The sequence below is a fragment of the Rhamphochromis longiceps genome, linkage group LG9 (assembly GCF_057381845.1).
Source record: "Rhamphochromis longiceps isolate RC_006_pf linkage group LG9, R_longiceps_female_GT1.1, whole genome shotgun sequence".
Classification (NCBI taxonomy): Eukaryota; Metazoa; Chordata; class Actinopteri; order Cichliformes; family Cichlidae; genus Rhamphochromis; species Rhamphochromis longiceps.
Window position 1 is genome coordinate 34,026,585 of NC_140565.1, and position 18,550 is coordinate 34,045,134.

An 18,550-nucleotide genomic window follows, 5' to 3' on the forward strand; every position below is an offset into this window, starting at 1 on the left:
CTTCATCTGCTCTGCACTACCCGACTCACTGGACCCTCTACAATTTGCATACCGCCACAACAGGTCCACTGATGATGCCATAGCCCTGACACTACACACTGCCCTGTCACACCTGGAGAAGAGAGACACGTATGTGAGGATGCTGTTTGTAGATTACAGCTCAGCATTCAATACCATCGTTCCCTCGAAGCTGGACAGGAAACTGCAGGATCTAGGACTGAGCAGCTCCCTCTGCAGCTGGATCCTTAGCTTCCTGTCTGACAGACGCCAGGTGGTCAGACTGGGCAGTATCACCTCATCCCCCGTCACACTGAACACTGGTGCTCCACAGGGGTGTGTACTGAGCCCTCTCCTGTACTCACTCTACACCTACGACTGCACAGCCACTAACAGCTCCAACATCATTGTGAAGTTTGCGGACGACACTACAGTGGTGGGTCTTATCACCAACGGTGATGAGACGGCTTACAGGGAGGAGGTCAGTGCCCTGACCCACTGGTGTCAAGACAACCATCTCACCCTCAACGTCGCAAAGACAAAGGAGTTGATAGTGGACTTCCGGAGGTGCAGAGAAGTACACACCCCCATCACCATCAACGGCGCTGCTGTGGAGAGAGTGAGCAGCTTCCGCTTCCTTGGAGTACATCTGGCTGAGGATCTTACGTGGTCAGTACACACAAACAAAACAGTGAAGAAGGCGCAGCAGCGCCTCTTCTTTCTCAGGAGACTGAAAAGATTCGGCATGAGCCCCCGCATCCTCAGGACCTTCTATCACTGTGCCATTGAGAGCATCCTCACTGGATGCATCACCACCTGGTATGGCAACAGCACCGCCTACAACTGCAAAGCTCTCCAGCGAGTAGTGCGGTGCTCTGAACGGATAATTGGAGGTGAGCTTCCCTCCCTCCAAGACATCTACAGGAAGCGGTGCCTGAGGAAAGCGGGGAGGATCATCAAGGACTCCAGTCACCCCAGCCATAAACTGTTCAGACTGCTTCCATCAGGAAGGAGGTTCTGCAGCATCCGGTCCCGTACCAGCAGACTGAGAGACAGCTTCTTCCATCAGGCCATCAGACTGCTGAACACGTCATGGACACCTCAGCTTCACTACTGGAACTTCAACATTATGCACTCCATACTGTACAGTAATGCCACTGTTTTGCACATGTCTCACTCTGTATATTTTATATATTTTATTATTATTATTATTTTTTTTTTTACTATTTAATTTGTAAAAATGTGTACACACACACACACACACACACACACACACACACACACACACACACACACACACACGTAGGAAAATATTTAGTATACACATCCAGAAATGCATACACTATTATATATTGTACATATATTTATTAGTTTCAGGTTGGCCATTCTTGTATTTTGCTCGTTTGTGTTGTTGTGTTTGCACATCTCTGTTGCTTGTGGGGCTCGCACACAAGAATTTCACTCGCATGTGCTGTGCCAGTGTGCCTGCACATGTGATGTGACAATAAAAAGTGATTTGATTTGTGATTTGATTTGTGATTTGATATTGAAAGGAGACAACTGATCAAAAAGCTGGACGGTATGGAAGTGAAGTTGGACTTGATTGATCTGTTTTGCACGACCTCTTTAAGTGAAAGTTATCAGGCTGTATTTTGGTTTTTAAGGCAGACCCATTTGTTCGAGAGGATTTGATTTATTATTATTTATTTTTATTGTCTTTTCTGTCCACACTCCACACCAGTTAGTGGCGGTAATGCACCATTTTGCTGTTTGCCAACCGCCAGTAAACCCTATACGGCAGAAGAAGAAGGGGGCGGAGCAAAATTTGTTAGCAGGAGAGGAGCCGAGCAGAGAGAGCTGCTTTGTCATGAAACGGGAGTAAAGTAGTGAACTTAGAGGAGAGAAAAAAACTAAAGTATCGATCATAAACCACTACCAACGTCCTGATCGATATCTGCTTCGATCTGCCCACCCTTGTCTCCTGGATCGTAGCTGCGATCAGCGTGAACCACGTGGGTCTCTGCTCCCTGATCTGTTTCCTGTGTTTGGAAAGAGTTGCAGCTTCATCGCGGAGTTTCTCTCGGTTTGTGGGCTCATCTAAAGGTAAGCACCGAGCTAACTTTACTGTGAGTTCAGTTCATGTTGAGTTTAGCTCCTGAATGAGGTCTTCTGCTGCTCTCCTCGGTGTCTGTTCACAGTTTATTGTGAACACGTTGAGAGAAGAGTGAGAGAGTGTTTGGAGAAAAACACCAACTAATCATTAGCTCAGCATGCTGGGAGAAGTTGGAGCAGAAAAGTCTTTTCATTGTCCCTGCAGCTGTTTTTTTGCCTGCACCAAACCTCTACAGCCTCGTTTCTATTTGAAGTGATGACAGGAAACCAGAGCGATCTGCTGCAGTATCAGGGTCACAATAAACTTTATTGTCCAGCTGCTGTGGATGAACACATGAGAGGAAGTGAAATGCCTGGCTGACAACTGTATAAAACAAAAAGTACACACAATATTCGAGGCACACAGTGTGTTACACCCCTGAAAACGAGAAATATATCAACTTTTAAACACTTTTACCTGAAAACAGGGGAAAAGAATCACGAGAGTGATCATGACTCATGCACTAGTTTATTGCAGTGAAAATGAACAGAGACGTTTCACATTCTGTACTGCTAAATGTCACGTGGTGGAAGAAAAACACTAAATAATAAACCAAAACACTAAAGTGATTACAGGGCAGCTGTGGCTACAATGTAGCTGCCATTGCCAGTGTGTGAATGGGTGGATGACTGGATATGTAAAGCGCTTTGGGGTCCTTAGGGACTGAGTAAAGCGCTATACAAATGCAGGCCATTTACCATCTTACCATATATGCCAGAACAGGTTTCCTGACAAAATGGCTGACAATAGCGGCGTTTTTAGTTCCTGCCGTCATCTTACTGGCCATTACACAGTACAAAACTGACGCTCAAAACCGCCACGTATATGCGGACAAATACAATGTTTCTAAACTCTTACAAAACAATGAAGGATTACCTCTTAAATATCTTAACAGTGTACACATGGGAAATATATCAACTTTTAAACACTTTTACCTGAAAACAGAGGGAAAAGAATCACGAGAGTGATCATGACTTGCGTCTCTCATGCAGTCGTTTATTGCAGTGAGGAAAACGCACGAAACTCTTAACCATTTTCTTACCATATTTACATTATTTTTTTCCTTATATCAGCTGATATGAATTAGTATTAACTGAACAGTTTTATATGCAGTAGTCCTTCAACCTGGCACAAGTGCACACTGTGGGAATTTACGACTGTGCGTAAATCCCCCCTAATTTTGGTATGATCCGAGCTCAGACACTAAGCGACTGAGCGAAGGGGCGGGGCAGCTGCTGCCTGCGAGTGGGCTGTTGGAGAAACGCAGACAGAGCAGAACTGAAGTTTGAGCAGGTACCAAAGCAAATCATTCGTGCCGTACAAATAATGTAAATATGACGGTGTATCACGAAAGATTGATATCAAACTGATCACTTGACCAATATTACGTTACTTGCTCTTCAAGTGAATCAACAAATGGTAAAATGAAAAGCCGAACAACAACAATGCTGTTTTTTAGAGAGTCTTAGCTTACATGTGTGTTTATTTCATATTTTCAGTTGTTACCCTCCACGGCTAAATAAATCGGTTTCCGCTGTCTATTTTAATCACTTTCATCAAGTGTACATATGCACTAGGTTTATTGTTAATTAATAAGAAACTCCAGACGATTCCATTCTGAGCTGAAGAAGCTTCTGATTGGTTCGTAGAGTCCATGTGAGTAAACTGGTGGCACAGCTGTGGATGCATATAAGGCAAAACACAGAGCCTGTTTCTGTGACATGGGAACATCAAGAGATGTCAACAAAACACCAGGGCCCTATTTCAGGAAGCCGGTTTAGAAAACTCAGAGTGAAAAACGACACTCACGGTTGAGTAACCCCGAACTGTCCAACTCGGAATATTCGGTTTCAGAAAGGCTGATAACAATTAGTTCAGTCAACGCGGAGTTGCTTTAACCCCAAGTGAAGCGCGCGGACGAGGATACATAAAGCCCTGATAAGCGGAGCACAGATTAAGCGAGTCACCATGGAGACGGAGGGAAAGAAGGCGCGGTCAATGTATCTTACAGCGCTTGAGGCCGAAATTCTGATGGCAGCATATGCCGATAACATGCAAATTTTGCAGAAAAAAAGGTAACACAGCCTCAGCTGCAAAAGACAGGGAGCATGCATGGCAAAACATAGCCGACAGAGTCAATGCGTGAGTGTTAATTTAAACATTGATCGAGGGATTTCCACCCATTTAACACGTTATTTTATCATATGTTATTTTATTTGTTATTTTATACATTTTATGTTGTGATGTGATGTGAGCGCAGGTGCAACCCAACAGGCCCCAAACGTGCCTGGCAGCAAGTAAAAATGAAATATAAAAATATAGTCCAAACAGGTAAGGTGTAATTGTATTATGAGCCATAGTGCTTGGTCTGTTTGTCCCATGTAAATCAATTGCAGTTAGAGGCTACATTAATTTTCTTTCTGTAAGCACTTATTGAAATTATCTGAGCACATTACAAGTACATATTTGCTTACTCTGTATGCTCAAATGTGACCCCGTTATAGCCAACAGAAAAAAAGCGGAGGCCCGAAAAACAGGTGGGGGTCCACCACCACCACCACTCACAGAGGCTGAGCAGTTGGCCCTCAGCCAAAACAGTGGGCGCCCTGTGGCTGAAGGCATCTCTGCGGGGACATCCTCTGAGTCAATAACCCCGCAAGACACAAGTGCCTACATAGGGGGTAAATTCAAAATAATACATGATGTGCATACATCCTTTCTTCACAGTCACCTTTGCAGTGCTGCTCATTCATTTGATAAACTCTTCACCATAATGAATTTGTTTGTAGTGAAGTTATTTTCCTACTGATTTTGCCTTCCCTCAGTCTTGGTTGTCTTTGAGAGCATAATGACAATGAAGTGTAAGGTGATTGGTATGTTTGTTAATTGCCATTTGGTCCCTTGTAAGTTATAAGTGACCTGTGTAAACCTCATATTCTATCAGTTGATGGTGGTGGTGTACTGCATCTGGTGCAGCCTCCTGTTGAGCCAGACCAACATGCAGTTGTGAGTAATACTCCACAGATTATATGAGTTTACAGTAGAACAGCAATGTTGTTTATTTCTTTACTGCAGGAAAATAATGAAGAAACATTGACAGCTGTTACAGAGGAGGAAGCAACAGAGACACTTTATGAGGTTTACATCTTTTAATACTTTGTGTACAGGAAACACAGGCGACCAATAAAGCCAGTTGAACAGAAAATCTGTTTATTCGTCTTTCAACATGTTGAGGTGATGGGTCAAAAGAAATGATTGTGACATATGGTGTCTCTGACTGTGCTTCCATCTTGTATGTCCGTGGGAGGGTTAGGATGTTCATGGTTTGGATCACTGCTGATGTTTGGTTCAGAAGGACAGTGTTCTCCTCTAATTGTGGCAATGTTGTGAAGAATCACACATGCCACAATAATGTCACATGCCCTTTCTGGGGTGACCCTGAGTCTTTGCAGGCACTGGAACCGGGCCTTAAGCATTCCGATAGTCATTTCAATTCTGGCTCTTGTCCTGCAATTACCGTATTTTCACGACCATAAGGCGCACTGTGCTAAAAGGTGCAGTCTCAGTTATGTGTGCCCTTACTGTATTTAACACACACATAAGGCGCACTGGATCATAGGGCGCATACAAGTACCGTATGCGTATTTAAAAATAAAGCGGGAGCAAACCTGAATTCGGTACCTTACTCACATTTTTATTACCAATAATCGTCATCATCAACAACACACAAGCATACAAGTGTGCGTATTTAAAAATAAAGCAGGAGCAAAACAAAGTTTGGTACTCACATTTTTATCATCAATCAAACCCATCGAAGTCCTCATCCTCTGTGTCTGAATTGAACAGCTGCGCTAAATCTCCATCAAACATGCCAGGTTCACTTTCTTCACCGTCAGAGTCACTTTCCGTGCCGTGCGGCTCCTCGGAAACGATGCCGACTTTTGCGAAAGCTCGAACAACAGTGCCAGCAGACATGTTAGCCCAAGCATCTACAATCCATTGGCAAATTGTGGCGTAACTCGCCCGGCGCTGCCTTCCACTCTTAGTGAAACTGTGGTCTCCACCGGTCATCCATCGCTCCCAGGCCACTCGCAGCCTTACTTTGAACGGGCGGTTCACACCGATGTACAGCGGTTGGAGTTTCTTTGTCAGGCCTCCCGGAATGACAGCAAGCTCACAGTTCATTTGTTTCACTAGTTTTTTCACATCGGCTGTGAGATGGGCACGCATAGAGTCACAGATTAAGAGCGATGGTGATGCGTGGAAAAAACCACCTGGTCTCCTTACATACACCTCCCTCAGCCAGTCTTTCATCATTTCCTCATCCATCCAGCCCTTTTCATTTGCCTTAATGATGATTCCTGCTGGAAACTTCTCTTTAGGCAAAGTCTTTCGCTTAAAAATCACCATAGGCGGCAGTTTCTGTCCATTAGCATGGCAGCCAAGCACAACAGTAAAAGAAGACTTTTCATACCCCGTTGTGCGTATCGCTACCGTGCTGGTCCCCTTCTTCTCCACAGTGTGACTCACCGGGATGTCAAAAGTGAGCGGGACCTCGTCCATGTTAGTGATGTGGCTGGGCTGGATGTTTTTGTCGCCGATGTGTTTGCTGCAGTAGGAGCGGAAGATGGCCAGCTTTTCCTTATAATCCGCTGGAAGTTGCTGCGCTACCGTAGTCCTCTCATCTCTTCAGCTAGTGAAACTGCTTTTAGCCGAATGGTGACCGTCGAAACGCTTCTCCCGCTCGTTCTTTGCTCGATGATCCACCGCTCGAGTCTTTCTTCCAACTCGGGCCACCTCGCCTTATGTCCGCGGAAACTCAGCTGCGTTTTCTTGACCTGCCGGAGCTTGTTTTCCAGCTTCCTCCACTTGCGAACCATCGATTCGTTAATCTTAAATTCTCTCGCCGCTGCTCGATTTCCATGTTCCTCCGCGTAGCTGATGGCCTTCAGTTTAAACTGTGCTTCGTAAGCGTGTCTCTTTGCCATTTTCAGGGTTGTTAAAACAACGATGTCCTGCATAATGCACATACCTGTTCTTTTATACAGGTATGTGCGATTGTCCCGGTATATACGATCAACGCCCACACTTCAGCCTTTAGCGTTCTCATGGTGTTCTCTACTACGTCCTCCTTACAACACAGAGGGCGCACCGCGCTATAGGGCGCGCCGCACTTTTTGAAGAAAATCTAAGACTTTTAAGTGCGCCTTATGGTCGTGAAAATACGGTAGCCAGATTATATCGCTGCTGTGGGCCCGGGTCAGGGTAAGGGGTAAGCAAATAGGGTAAACATGGATACCCCCTATCACCAAGCAAGTAGCCAGTGAACTCTCCTAAGACAGAAGGATACACTTCTGAAGCAATTGGTCTTTATATATTTTAAAGTATTCTCAACTCACCATGTCCACATTTTGTGCTCAGTGTACATTCACGGAATATTTGTGAGTCATGGACAGAGCCTGGCCACTTGGCTTCCACATTTGTGATAATGTTGGCAGCATCACATATGATCTTCACAGTGCAGAGAACACAAATTAGCATCCATTACTATAATGAAATAATTTGTTAGTTTGAAATGCTACAGGGAACTATGTACCTGTACATTAATGCTGTGGAAAGACTTCCTGTTCACATAGTCTCCTTCATTTACTGAAGGAGCAATGATTGGAATGTGAGTGCCATCTATACAGCCAATCACGCCTGGGAACCCTGAAAATAAATGTAAAATTTAAGTAGTAGTCCAAGTATCACCACATCATAAATTAAGTTTTGGTCATCCTGATACCTGCAACTTTGTGGCATCCCTCTTTGATGAATCTTGTGGGTCTATGACCGGGGAACACCACAAACGAGTACAGGAGACGTTTCAGTGCAACTGTAACATTCCTGACTGCCCGACAGACGGTAGCCTTGGAAACGTGCTCAGCGTCACCAATATTATACAGAAAGCTCCCGTTTGCAAGAAACCGAAGTGCAATACAAATAATATGTAATGAACTGAGAGCATGTCCGCGATGTCACATGCGTAATATATGGCCTGAGGATGTTATCCAAATAACTTATAGATTGTGCTGAGAAACGGTAACGTTCACACAGAAAATCATCAGGAAATGATAAAATGTCCAAACGCGCTCTGATCACTCTCTCCCGGCGGAGAGCTCTGCGGAGAATTTGGGCTTCACGATCTACTGGCTCTTCAAGGACGGGGCACGCCATGTCCGACACTTCCTACTGTCAGGTTTCCGACAAAGGGGCGGAGACAGTCAGGGTTAGTTGTAGTAAACCTGCTAGGGGGCAGGTTAGCTTCACGGAGTGTGTCGTCATAGTGACTCACTCAGAATTAATCTAAACTCGCTTTGTGAAACCGAAAACCCAGAGTTTTCGTTAACTCAGGGTTTACTTACTCAGATTTTCCACTAAACCGGCTTCCTGAAATAGGGCCCAGGAAGACAACTGTGGAGCTCCATAAGTGTGGCTCAAGTTTGAATACAATTTGGTGCCATTTACAATTAATACAGATAGTTTCTCTCTTTACTCTTAAAGTTAACAAATATGTTTTTTATATTTATCAATCTAAAAAAATAAACATTTAGTCTGATTTGATGTTACAATTAAGAAAGTGTTTTTATCCGAAGAGTGTGTAAATATCTGGTTTCCACTGTATATTTGATGATGTTGGTGTTTGGCTTGATTGTCAGCACAGAGAGGGAGAGAGAGGAGAATGAGGACAGAACAGAGATGGAACAAGAGCAGGTGAGACACACATGTTAGTCCAGGAGTGGGCAATCTCAGTCCACGAGGGCCGGTGTCCCTGCAGGTTTTAGATCTCACCTTGGGTCAACACACCTGAATCACATGATTAGTTCGTTACCAGCCTCTGGAGAACTTCCGGACATGTTGAGGGGCTAATTTAGCCATTTAAATCAGCTGTGTTGGTTCGAGGACACATCTAAAACCTGCAGGGACACCGGCTCTCGTGGACTGAGACTGCCCACCCCTGTGTTAGTCAAATGGTTGTTTACCAAAAGTATCACTGTATCATAGGTCCTCATGTATCTCGTACCTAGTGTTTCTTTTTAGGTTTGTTATTTTTCAAATTCTATATTTATTAAGTTATGCAGCTTGTTTGCACAACAAGGCTAAATAATTATATAAACTTTTCTCAATCTAAATAGTGGACTTTGGTAGAATTAAAAAATAAGTGTAGTGCAGGTCTATGATGATTTTTAGTTCTACTATCATCTAGTTCTGATTCTGGTTCTGTCTTGGTTAAATCCTCATTAGTCCTGTTTTAATTCCGGATCAGTTCTGGGTCTGGTTGAATTGGGGTTTAGTCCGCGTGTCATGATACAGCCCTGGTTTTGTTCTGCCTTGCCTGCCAAAACGGAGCCTATTAATCTTTCAGTCATTTCTAACCCCCCCCCCCCCCCCCCACCCTTTAGGGCTAAGCCCTGGGTGTATCAAATGTCTGCCTCCGCCTCTGCCTGAAACACTTCCTGCTTTTCCAGCCTCAGGCTCCTTTAGCTTAGCTGTGAACCAGAGCTGGTCAGTATTCTAACTCACCCTGGTGTGTGATGCTGTGCAGCTTCCTCACAGATGCTGATGTTACAGGACGTCACAGCATCTCTATAATAATCCAAACTGTTGATAACAATTCTGAAAACCTGCCAGTCGGTGCAGTCCAGACACGCCTGCAGATTCTCCACAGCCTCATCAGTCCACTGCTTCAGTGTCTTCACAAAAGCTTTAGACAGTTTCAGTTTGTGCCTGTTTGCAGGGATCAAGTGAACCGTGACATGGTCTGAGAATCTTGATGTAGTTTGAGATGATGATACTCTTACCATCAGCTCACCTTCTGTTTTGTAGAGTATTTTTTATCCATTTTGTTTAATAAAATCTATGAGGTTCAAATGAAGCACCAAACTGCAGTTACTCAGTGGAGGTTCATTACTGCAGTTTCTCACCACTGTTGTTAACTGTTCCAGCTGATCATCAGGAGGAGACGAGCCATTTAGACTCAGCTCAGCCACTACAGAGGAAACAATGACTTCAACCCAAAAGGTGAGCAAGAATATCTCTGTTATTGAACCTGTGTGCAAGTTACAACTCTCATTGTAGCTCATAATTGTAATGTCATACTATCACTAGAAGGTGGTGGTAACACACCTACGACGTGTTTGTTGACATCTTTGATTCCACTAATGGAGTTTCAGTTTGTTCCACGACTGCATTTCACTCACTGCCTCTGTTTGTATCTCTGTCACTGCAGGACCAACATGGAGCGAGAAGTCAGCGCTCTCAGGAGGCCGACAAACCTCACAGAAGAAAGGGGCAGAAAAAATACAGCTGTGACGAGTGTGGGAAGAATTTTACCCTGGCTGGAAACTTAAAAAAACACAAAGTCATCCACAGTGGAGTTAAAGCTTACATCTGTAAGTTGTGTGGAAAATCTTTCAACCGGGCTGGAAGCTTAAAAACACACCAACTCATCCACAGTGGAGTTAAAGCATACAGCTGTGACTTGTGTGGAAAATCTTTTACTTTGGCTGCTAACTTAAAAAGACACCATCTCATCCACAGTGGAATTAAACCGTACACCTGTGACTTGTGTGGAAAATCTTTTACCCACGCTGGAAGCTTAAAAAGACACCAACTCATCCACAGTGGAGTTAAAGCGTACACCTGTGACTTTTGTGGAAAATCTTATACCCACGCTGAAAGCTTAAAAAGACACCAACTCATCCACAGTGGAGTTAAAGCATACACCTGTGACTTATGTGGAAAATCTTTTACCCAGCCTGGAAACTTACAAACACACCAACTTATCCACAGTAGATTTAAAGCATACAGCTGTGACTTGTGTGGAAAGTCTTTTGCCCACGCTGGAAGCTTAAAAACACACCAGCTCGTCCACAGTGGAGTTAAAGCATACACCTGTGACTTGTGTGGAAAATCTTTTGCCCACGCTGAAAGCTTAAAAAGACACCAACTCATCCACAGTGGAGTTAAAGCATATACCTGTGACTTATGTGGAAAATCTTTTACCCAGCCTGGAAACTTACAAACACACCAACTCATCCACAGTGGAATTAAACCTTACACCTGTGACTTGTGTGGAAAATCTTTTACCCAGGCTGGAAACTTACAAACACACCAACTCATCCACAGTGGAGTTAAAGCATACACCTGTGACTTGTGTGGAAAATCTTTTACCCAGGCTGGAAGCTTAAAAAGACACCAACTCAGCCACAGTGGAGTTAAAGCATACAGCTGTGATCAGTGTGGTAAAGCTTTTACTCACAGTGGCCTCTTACAGCGTCATCAAGTTATCCACTCTGGATTTAAGGCGTACAGCTGCCACATATGTGGAAAAACCTTCCACTTGCTAGGCAGCCTAAATATTCACCTCCGCATTCATACTGGAAATGACGTTTACTGCTGTGATCAGTGTGGGAAACTGTTTGTGAGATATAAAGACTTAGAACGCCACATGTTTACCCACACTGTGGGGAGACCTTATAAATGTGACCTGTGTGAGAAGACTTTTAAAGCTCCACGTTACCTTAAAATCCACCAACAGAGCCACACCAGAAAGAAACTGCAAGTGCAGTTACTGTGAGGTATGTATGTATATTATTATCTTCTTGTTTAAGACTGACTGTTTCGTTCAAGTGTGCTCATTAAATTGTGTTCGCATGTTAGTAATTCTACTGGACTCAATTTTGGAATTTTGGAAATAGTGCATTTAGATAATGACTGAAACCAGCCCACTGAAGGAACAATGTGCTGGGAGTTCAGTTCCTTAAGCTTAATTATGCAGATTCTCATGACCATTGATCAACAACCACTGACCATTATGCAAATGTACTGTTTATAAGATTGGGGGAAACTTGCAGTCAGCTGAGACTGAAGGAGTCACTTGGATGAGTGACGAAACGTTTCTCCCACAAAATTATATGTCCAGATGAACAGAATCGATTTTTGGAGGTTTACTTACCTGGATGATTGAGCATGCATCAAGATGGGTTGACAATGTTTCTTTCTCGCTGATATAACGGGACACCTCAACGAGTTACAAAATATGATCCCCAGATAACACAACTTTCAAATACAAAGCAGCGGCAGGGATCACATTAATCTGCAAATCCTTGTATAAAGATAAGTCATATTAGCCCAGTTTATTTTTTCTTATCATTGTTTTTGGGGCGAATGTGGCTCAAGAGTTGGCAGTTCTTCTTGTAATCGGAAGGTTGCCGGTTCGAGCCCCGGCTCCGACAGTCTCGGTCGTTGTGTCCTTGGGCAAAACACTTCACCCGTTGCCTACTGGTGTTGGCCAGAGGGCCCGGTGGCGCTAGTGTCCGGCAGCCTCGCCTCTGTCAGTGCGCCCAAGGCAGCTGTGGCTACAATGTAGCTTGCCATCACCAGTGTGTGAATGGGTGGATGACTGAATGCAGTGTCAAGGTCCATAGGGATTAAGTAAAGCGCTATACAGGCCATTTACCATTGTTGTGAGGCGACCATTAATAGCATCTGCATTTTCTGTTTGTATAGTTCCTTTGCTGTTATGGTGTTCTTGTTATGGATAAAAAAAATTTTTTTTTTGAAATATAGCAAATCTATTTCTATGAAGTTGTTCTATATAGTGTGTAAGATAAGATGACCTTTATTAGTCCCACAGGTGGGAAATTTGTCTCGTTACAGCAAAAGTGCAAAGTTATGTAGCACTTAGCAGTTATGTAACTGTTGATATGCAGCATTATTAAATTTATTGTTAATGCAATTGTTGATATGGTAAATTGACTTTTGAGGAAATTTTAGATGGCACTCATCATCAGAAAGGTTGCCTACCACTGGTAGAAAGGTTGCTCTACAACAAAGACATTTATTGAGTCTCAGTACCAGGTCACTTTACTCTAGCATGCAAAGTGCTTTACCGTGTTGTATAAAGCACTTTGAGTGCTCAGGCAGAGTGAAAAAGTGCTTTATAAGAATCAATCCATTTTACTTGTATTTACTAAATGAACAACAGGAGGGTCATCTAACTAAAACCAATCAGTGTATCCCACCTGACCCCCTCAGAATCAGCTTACTTTTTATTTCAGGCCACTTTCAGAATTAAAATGTTGAAGGAATTCCCTGTGTAACACTGATGGAGCGCTAATGAAGTAATACAGGCTAGGGATTGAGTGTGATTTTATGGTTATTATTAATCAGAAGATTTAGGGATGCCACTGGAGCTGATGGGCAGTGATTAATAAATACACACAACACAAAAAATGGTTTTGCAGGTACCATGTATTTAACCAAACCCCAAAAAAAGAATAACAAGAAAAGAAACTTAATCACTCCTGCTGCAGCTATCCAATTAATCAAAAACCCAGTGAGGGTGCACAAAGACAACTAAACAGATTTGTCTGGCTTATACCAAGCAACACAGGTTCTCAAAAAACAGTTCCCCCATAAATACCACATGTTAATATCAAATCCACTGATCCACATTGAAGTCCATGAGTTTAATCTGAATGTCCATGAGAGATGTCCAAGCGCTATTGTCCATAAATGAAGGGAATGGTGTGTATGATTGCAGAAATCAGTGTATTTGGAAAATGGGGACAGAGCGTTGTCTTTGATAGCTTCCTACCCAACCGGTGGAAGCGTCATTTGCAGAATGTGTCCTGCTTCTAGCCGTTCATTGGCTCGCCATCCTTTTTCATACCCCAAAAAGGTTCACCTGGCCTGCATTAAATAAACAAGGCCAATAAGAAATCACAAGAATAATACAAAAATGTCAGCCAATTAAGCTAAATACATTACGTTATTCTTGTTCCTGTGTACACAATTTATAAATAAATAAACAAACAATATATTGGTTAAATATAATATTCCTAACCATTAAGGATTTAACTGAAAACATTTCAACTGCTACATACATACATACATACATACATACTATGTAGCTCCACAACATTTGTTATTCAACAACTATCAGTCAAATCAAAATCAAATTGTTTGGACCGGCAGCAGCCGATTAGCGTCAGCTGGTAGCAATACAAACAGTCAATTAAAAGTTCAAACTCACCAATTCCGTTCTGTTCAGTGCACAACAACATTATGGCTCTGGCTCACAGTAATCAGCATCTAAGTTGCATAAGTTAGTTGGTGTTAAAAAAATGCATTAAAACGGGAAAAGCAAATGTTTGCCAATACACACCTGCAACAGCTCTGTCACCTGGCTTGCCTCCACGCATCTGACGGAAGGAAGCCGGGACAGGCTTACTATGACCTACATGCCATCCGATTGGCTGAGCAAAGTCATGTGGTTGGAGTCATGCATTTGTGATGCGTTCAATGGCAGGAAATAAGTGCAGGAAATTACTCTGGGTTACACCTGACTTACACTGTCTTTGTGTCTTTGTTTAGAAGCAGAGCAACACAGAAGGATCCAGTTCTCAACCCTGTCATCACTGTGGTGGTGGGAAAGAGTTTCACTGTGACCTTTTGTGGAAAAACTTTCACTCTGCAACAGACCCTAAAAATCTGGACTTCTTTAAATTGCTTGAAGATTATTTCACCTCTCAACCGAGAATCTTCTTCAGGTCTAAGGTCAAATGGTGGAGAGTTCCAGATTTAAGCTCTGTGGGAGCGTCCCCCTTAGAGGGACCTCCTAATGATCCTCTACCTAATCACACAAGAGAAGGTGTGAAAACGGGTGTAGGTAGGATACAATTTATACAAGGAGTATAAAAGAGGTGATATTTTTGTCAATGCTGGTGTGAAGATTGTGCTGTTTTGATTGCTTTGCAAATATTCATTTCAATAAATCCAAGGAAATATTTGGTTTCAACGTTCAGTTTATTTTTAGGAAATATTCCAACAGTTAAGTGTTGATAAATGAACTTGAGTCTCTAAAAATGGGCTAAAGGAGATGTGAAGTGCAAACATATGTACATTGTGTGTAATGGGATTTGGCAAGGTTGAGAGATCTCCCGGATATAAAGAAAAATGTAAATACGAGACTGACAAAAAAATTGATATTAAAGACTTAATAAAGCAAAACACTGGATGGTACAGCTCATGAAGGCACAAACATGGCCTGCTACTGGATGTGTGAGAGGCAGAGAGAAGGGGACGGGCTCCCAGACATCGCAGTGAAGGTCAAAGGTGAAAATAAGACATGCAGAGAGAAGTCACTCACTGTCTGTGCATGTTAGGAATATAGTGATTAAATAAAGTTCATTTAGTGATTTATATATATATATTAGGGGTGCAACGATACACAAAATTCACGGTTCGGTTCGGTTCGATACTTTGGTGTCACGGTTCGATATTTTTTCGATACAAAAAAAATGTTCATGCCTTTTTAATTTGTCATTTATTAAAATTATAAATATATATTTTAACTCAAAAGTACAGTTTTTAAATTTAACCCTAACCCTTGTGCGTGTTTTTTATTTTGACAGCGAATGCGCACCTGTGGACCATTTATGTGCAGCCCTGGTTATTTAGCTCGTCATATTGCAGCCACAGAAATTATTTTGTCCATGAAATCATAAAGCTGCACTTTCTTTTTGCCTTATAGTCTGATTTGTCATAACTTCTCCGTTTTGTGGTAAGCTTTTCTTTGGCTGTCACTTCTTCACCCTGACCTGTCTTATTTGGCTCAGCAGAACTAAAATATATATCCTGCTGCTTTTACACACGCACTCACATAAGCTCAGCGATTCTCTGCGATCAACCTCTCACATGTTTAAGCTGCGGGAGATTTCACTTGTCATGTTTGCATAGTAAGCTAACGATTAATAAGACGATGTCAGAGGAATTGGTGCACAAATTATCATCACTCACAGATCAGTGCTGTCGCTCTCTATACACAGTTCGCACGATTGCAAAGTGAAAGCAAAAAAACAAGCGCAAATTCAAACGCATTTCAATATGTCACATATTGACAGTGGCTCACCGATGCCAATGACATAATTACCCAGCTACATTTCTGAAAGAATGCAAAAGCATTGACATATATTTTTCCTTCTTACAATAGCCCGACGGGCAGGGAAGAGATAGATTTTGGTAGCCCGACTGAAAAAATCGCTAGCCCCAGGACGTCAGGCTAGCGATATTGCGAGCCCTGTATCTGATTGAGGAATCATGCATCTTTGGAAAAGAGAGTTTATTACAGAGAAATGTCTCTTTCCAAAATAAAAGCTATACTATCCGCTTCTTCTGGGTTATATTCTCAGCAACATAAGGAGAATCATGTGCTAACAGCTGTCTAAATGACTCGGCTAAAGTTAGTAGCATGCTTGTTGTTTTTGTCTTTGCACTAGGATGATGTCGGCGTAAATGTGCAGTCATATTCGTTGTGTTCCCACTAGTGCTTTCAGGTTAATCTCGTTGAAATGACCTTAACGCCACAACACGGCAAATCTCCGTTAACGAGCTACCGCCGATCGCCCCGTGCATGGGGCTAGACGGCCAACACGTTAACGAGCTAACTGCGCTAACACACTAGTTCCCACCCATGTAATTGAGCATTGCATGGCACATCCAACATACTGTTTTACTTTAGTCCATGACGCACTTACTTTCAGGGTCATACGTCACATGAAAACCAAAATAATTCCAAACACCACATCTGAATGAGGGTGGGGGAGGTGCCCTGCGCTCTTCCTTCTGACGATGCTGTCTGTGTGGAGCGCTCAGTGGATCTGCGCTCGACAGTGCAGCCTAGGCGGAGTAGTCGAACGCAGATTCACTGAGCGCTCCACACAGACAGCATCGTCAGAAGGAAAGTTGATAAAATAAATTACAAATGTTGTATTGTTCGATACATACGCGTACCGAACCGAAAGCACTGTATCGAACGGTTCAATATCGATACGAATATCGTTGCACCCCTAATATATATATATATATATATATATATATATACACACACACACACACACACACACACACACACACACACACACATTGCAATGGTTCTCATTAAGAGTTGGCCCTCCATGTAATAATGGGTAAAAGAGTGAATTTGGCTCTATGATTGAACTGAATTATTGAGACTGACATGTAGAGCTGCAGAGGGATTTCCAAACATGCTTAGATATCATAGCCAGTTTAAGTCAGGGTGCAATTTTCCTGCGCCAAATTAGTCTGAACAGAATATCCTAGACTTATATAGTAAGTACAAAATTACAGGCTGAGAATTGTTAGATAATAGTGTAACCCATGTGAAATACAGGGCCGTAACCCCCCCCCCCCCCCTTTTTTTTTTAAATCTAAGGCTATAGCCTGTTATTGTCAGAAGGGGGTGCTGTAATGCAGTTTTGTGTTCTGACAACCGTGCGTCTAGTGCGCAGGAAGCATTACCTGTCTCTTCCTATGAGATCTTCCCTCTCTGATGGCAGTCAAGTGTGTGTCGGAGCTCACCGAAAAGTATTTGGTATGCAATGCTGCAACCTGATTAATGAGACCAGATTGTTTTACGTATAAATGCTAATAAGCTACTCTTTTATTAGGCCCCGAACTCTGACCACAAAGGGAATAACGTCTGTCCAGTTATTTGTGTTGGAATATCCCAGTGAGTGACATGCCGTTTGTTCATCAAATTTGGTGTGTTGTTTTACTTTTCTTGTTGTTCTTTACAGTGTGTTATAAGTGTTGAATGCTTTGAGCTAAAGGTGTTTTACTGCCGATGCTAGCTGCTAATAGCTGTTAGCTACCCTACCCCCACGAAGCCATATTCCGATCGGGGAGGTATTCAGATAGAAGCACTAGCTCTGTTTATATTAGAATGGTTAAGTCTTAATAGAAATGAGCATATTTCAAGTTCATTAGTACTTGCACTGTGAATTAAGTTACCTTTGCTTGTTAGCCTTATGGATGAATGTAACCTTGATTGCGATGACTATTTACATTACTGTTTAAGCTGCTGATGTTCTTTATTGTGATATAATTGTGATAAAATAGTTGATACTGGTACAAACAAGTTACTGTAACTCTTGTAACTTGGTAAAGCTAAATGGAATGCCATTTGTTATTAATACATTTGGAAAAGAAGTTCATGAGCTCATGTTAAGAACACAAGATGGAAAAGAAATTCATTGTTCTGCACTGTTTGTGTAGATTGGTTTTTTGAACTACTAGAAAGGATTCTGGAGAACCACTGACGGCGAGAACAGCCCAAATGAGATCCTGAATGATCATGAAATGATGTGGCCAGCCATGCGATCGGATTGTAGGATTTGCCTGAGAAACTGATTCAAGCATCCCTGTATTTCAGACAAGCCCTATCCCAGATAATAGGGTTTGCACACTGACACTTCCGCTACAGGTTTCAACGACTTTAAAGGACAATTCAGACTGGACAATTCAAACTTCACAACGGGAACACTTCCATCCGTT

General features: G+C 42.6%; 1 protein-coding gene across 9 annotated transcripts; it reads left to right on the forward strand.

Annotated features, from left to right (window-relative positions):
* The first annotated feature begins 1,834 nt into the window (after positions 1-1,834).
* Positions 1,835-17,126, forward strand: LOC146662726 (uncharacterized). Of its 9 annotated transcripts, none has more exons than XM_085419356.1 (7): positions 1,835-2,100; positions 4,654-4,830; positions 5,094-5,155; positions 8,848-8,902; positions 10,135-10,210; positions 10,419-11,749; positions 14,570-17,126. In XM_085419356.1, exons 5-7 carry the CDS (start codon positions 10,193-10,195, stop codon positions 14,778-14,780), a joined length of 1,560 nt encoding a protein of 519 aa, XP_085275482.1. In that variant the 5' UTR covers positions 1,835-2,100; positions 4,654-4,830; positions 5,094-5,155; positions 8,848-8,902; positions 10,135-10,192; the 3' UTR covers positions 14,781-17,126. The 9 variants fall into 9 exon arrangements, with proteins under 9 accessions (XP_085275482.1, XP_085275481.1, XP_085275484.1 ...); XM_085419355.1 differs by lacking the exon at positions 5,094-5,155 and adding an exon at positions 5,225-5,287; XM_085419358.1 differs by lacking the exons at positions 5,094-5,155; positions 8,848-8,902 and adding an exon at positions 5,225-5,287.
* The last annotated feature ends 1,424 nt before the right edge of the window (positions 17,127-18,550 follow it).

What these genes read in the sequence shown, in the direction of transcription:
- LOC146662726 (XM_085419356.1), top strand. An exon ending in AGCCACACCAGAAAGAAACT is followed by an intron (nt 11,750 to 14,569) that starts GCAAGTGCAGTT and finishes GTCTTTGTTTAG; the next exon opens with AAGCAGAGCAACACAGAAGG.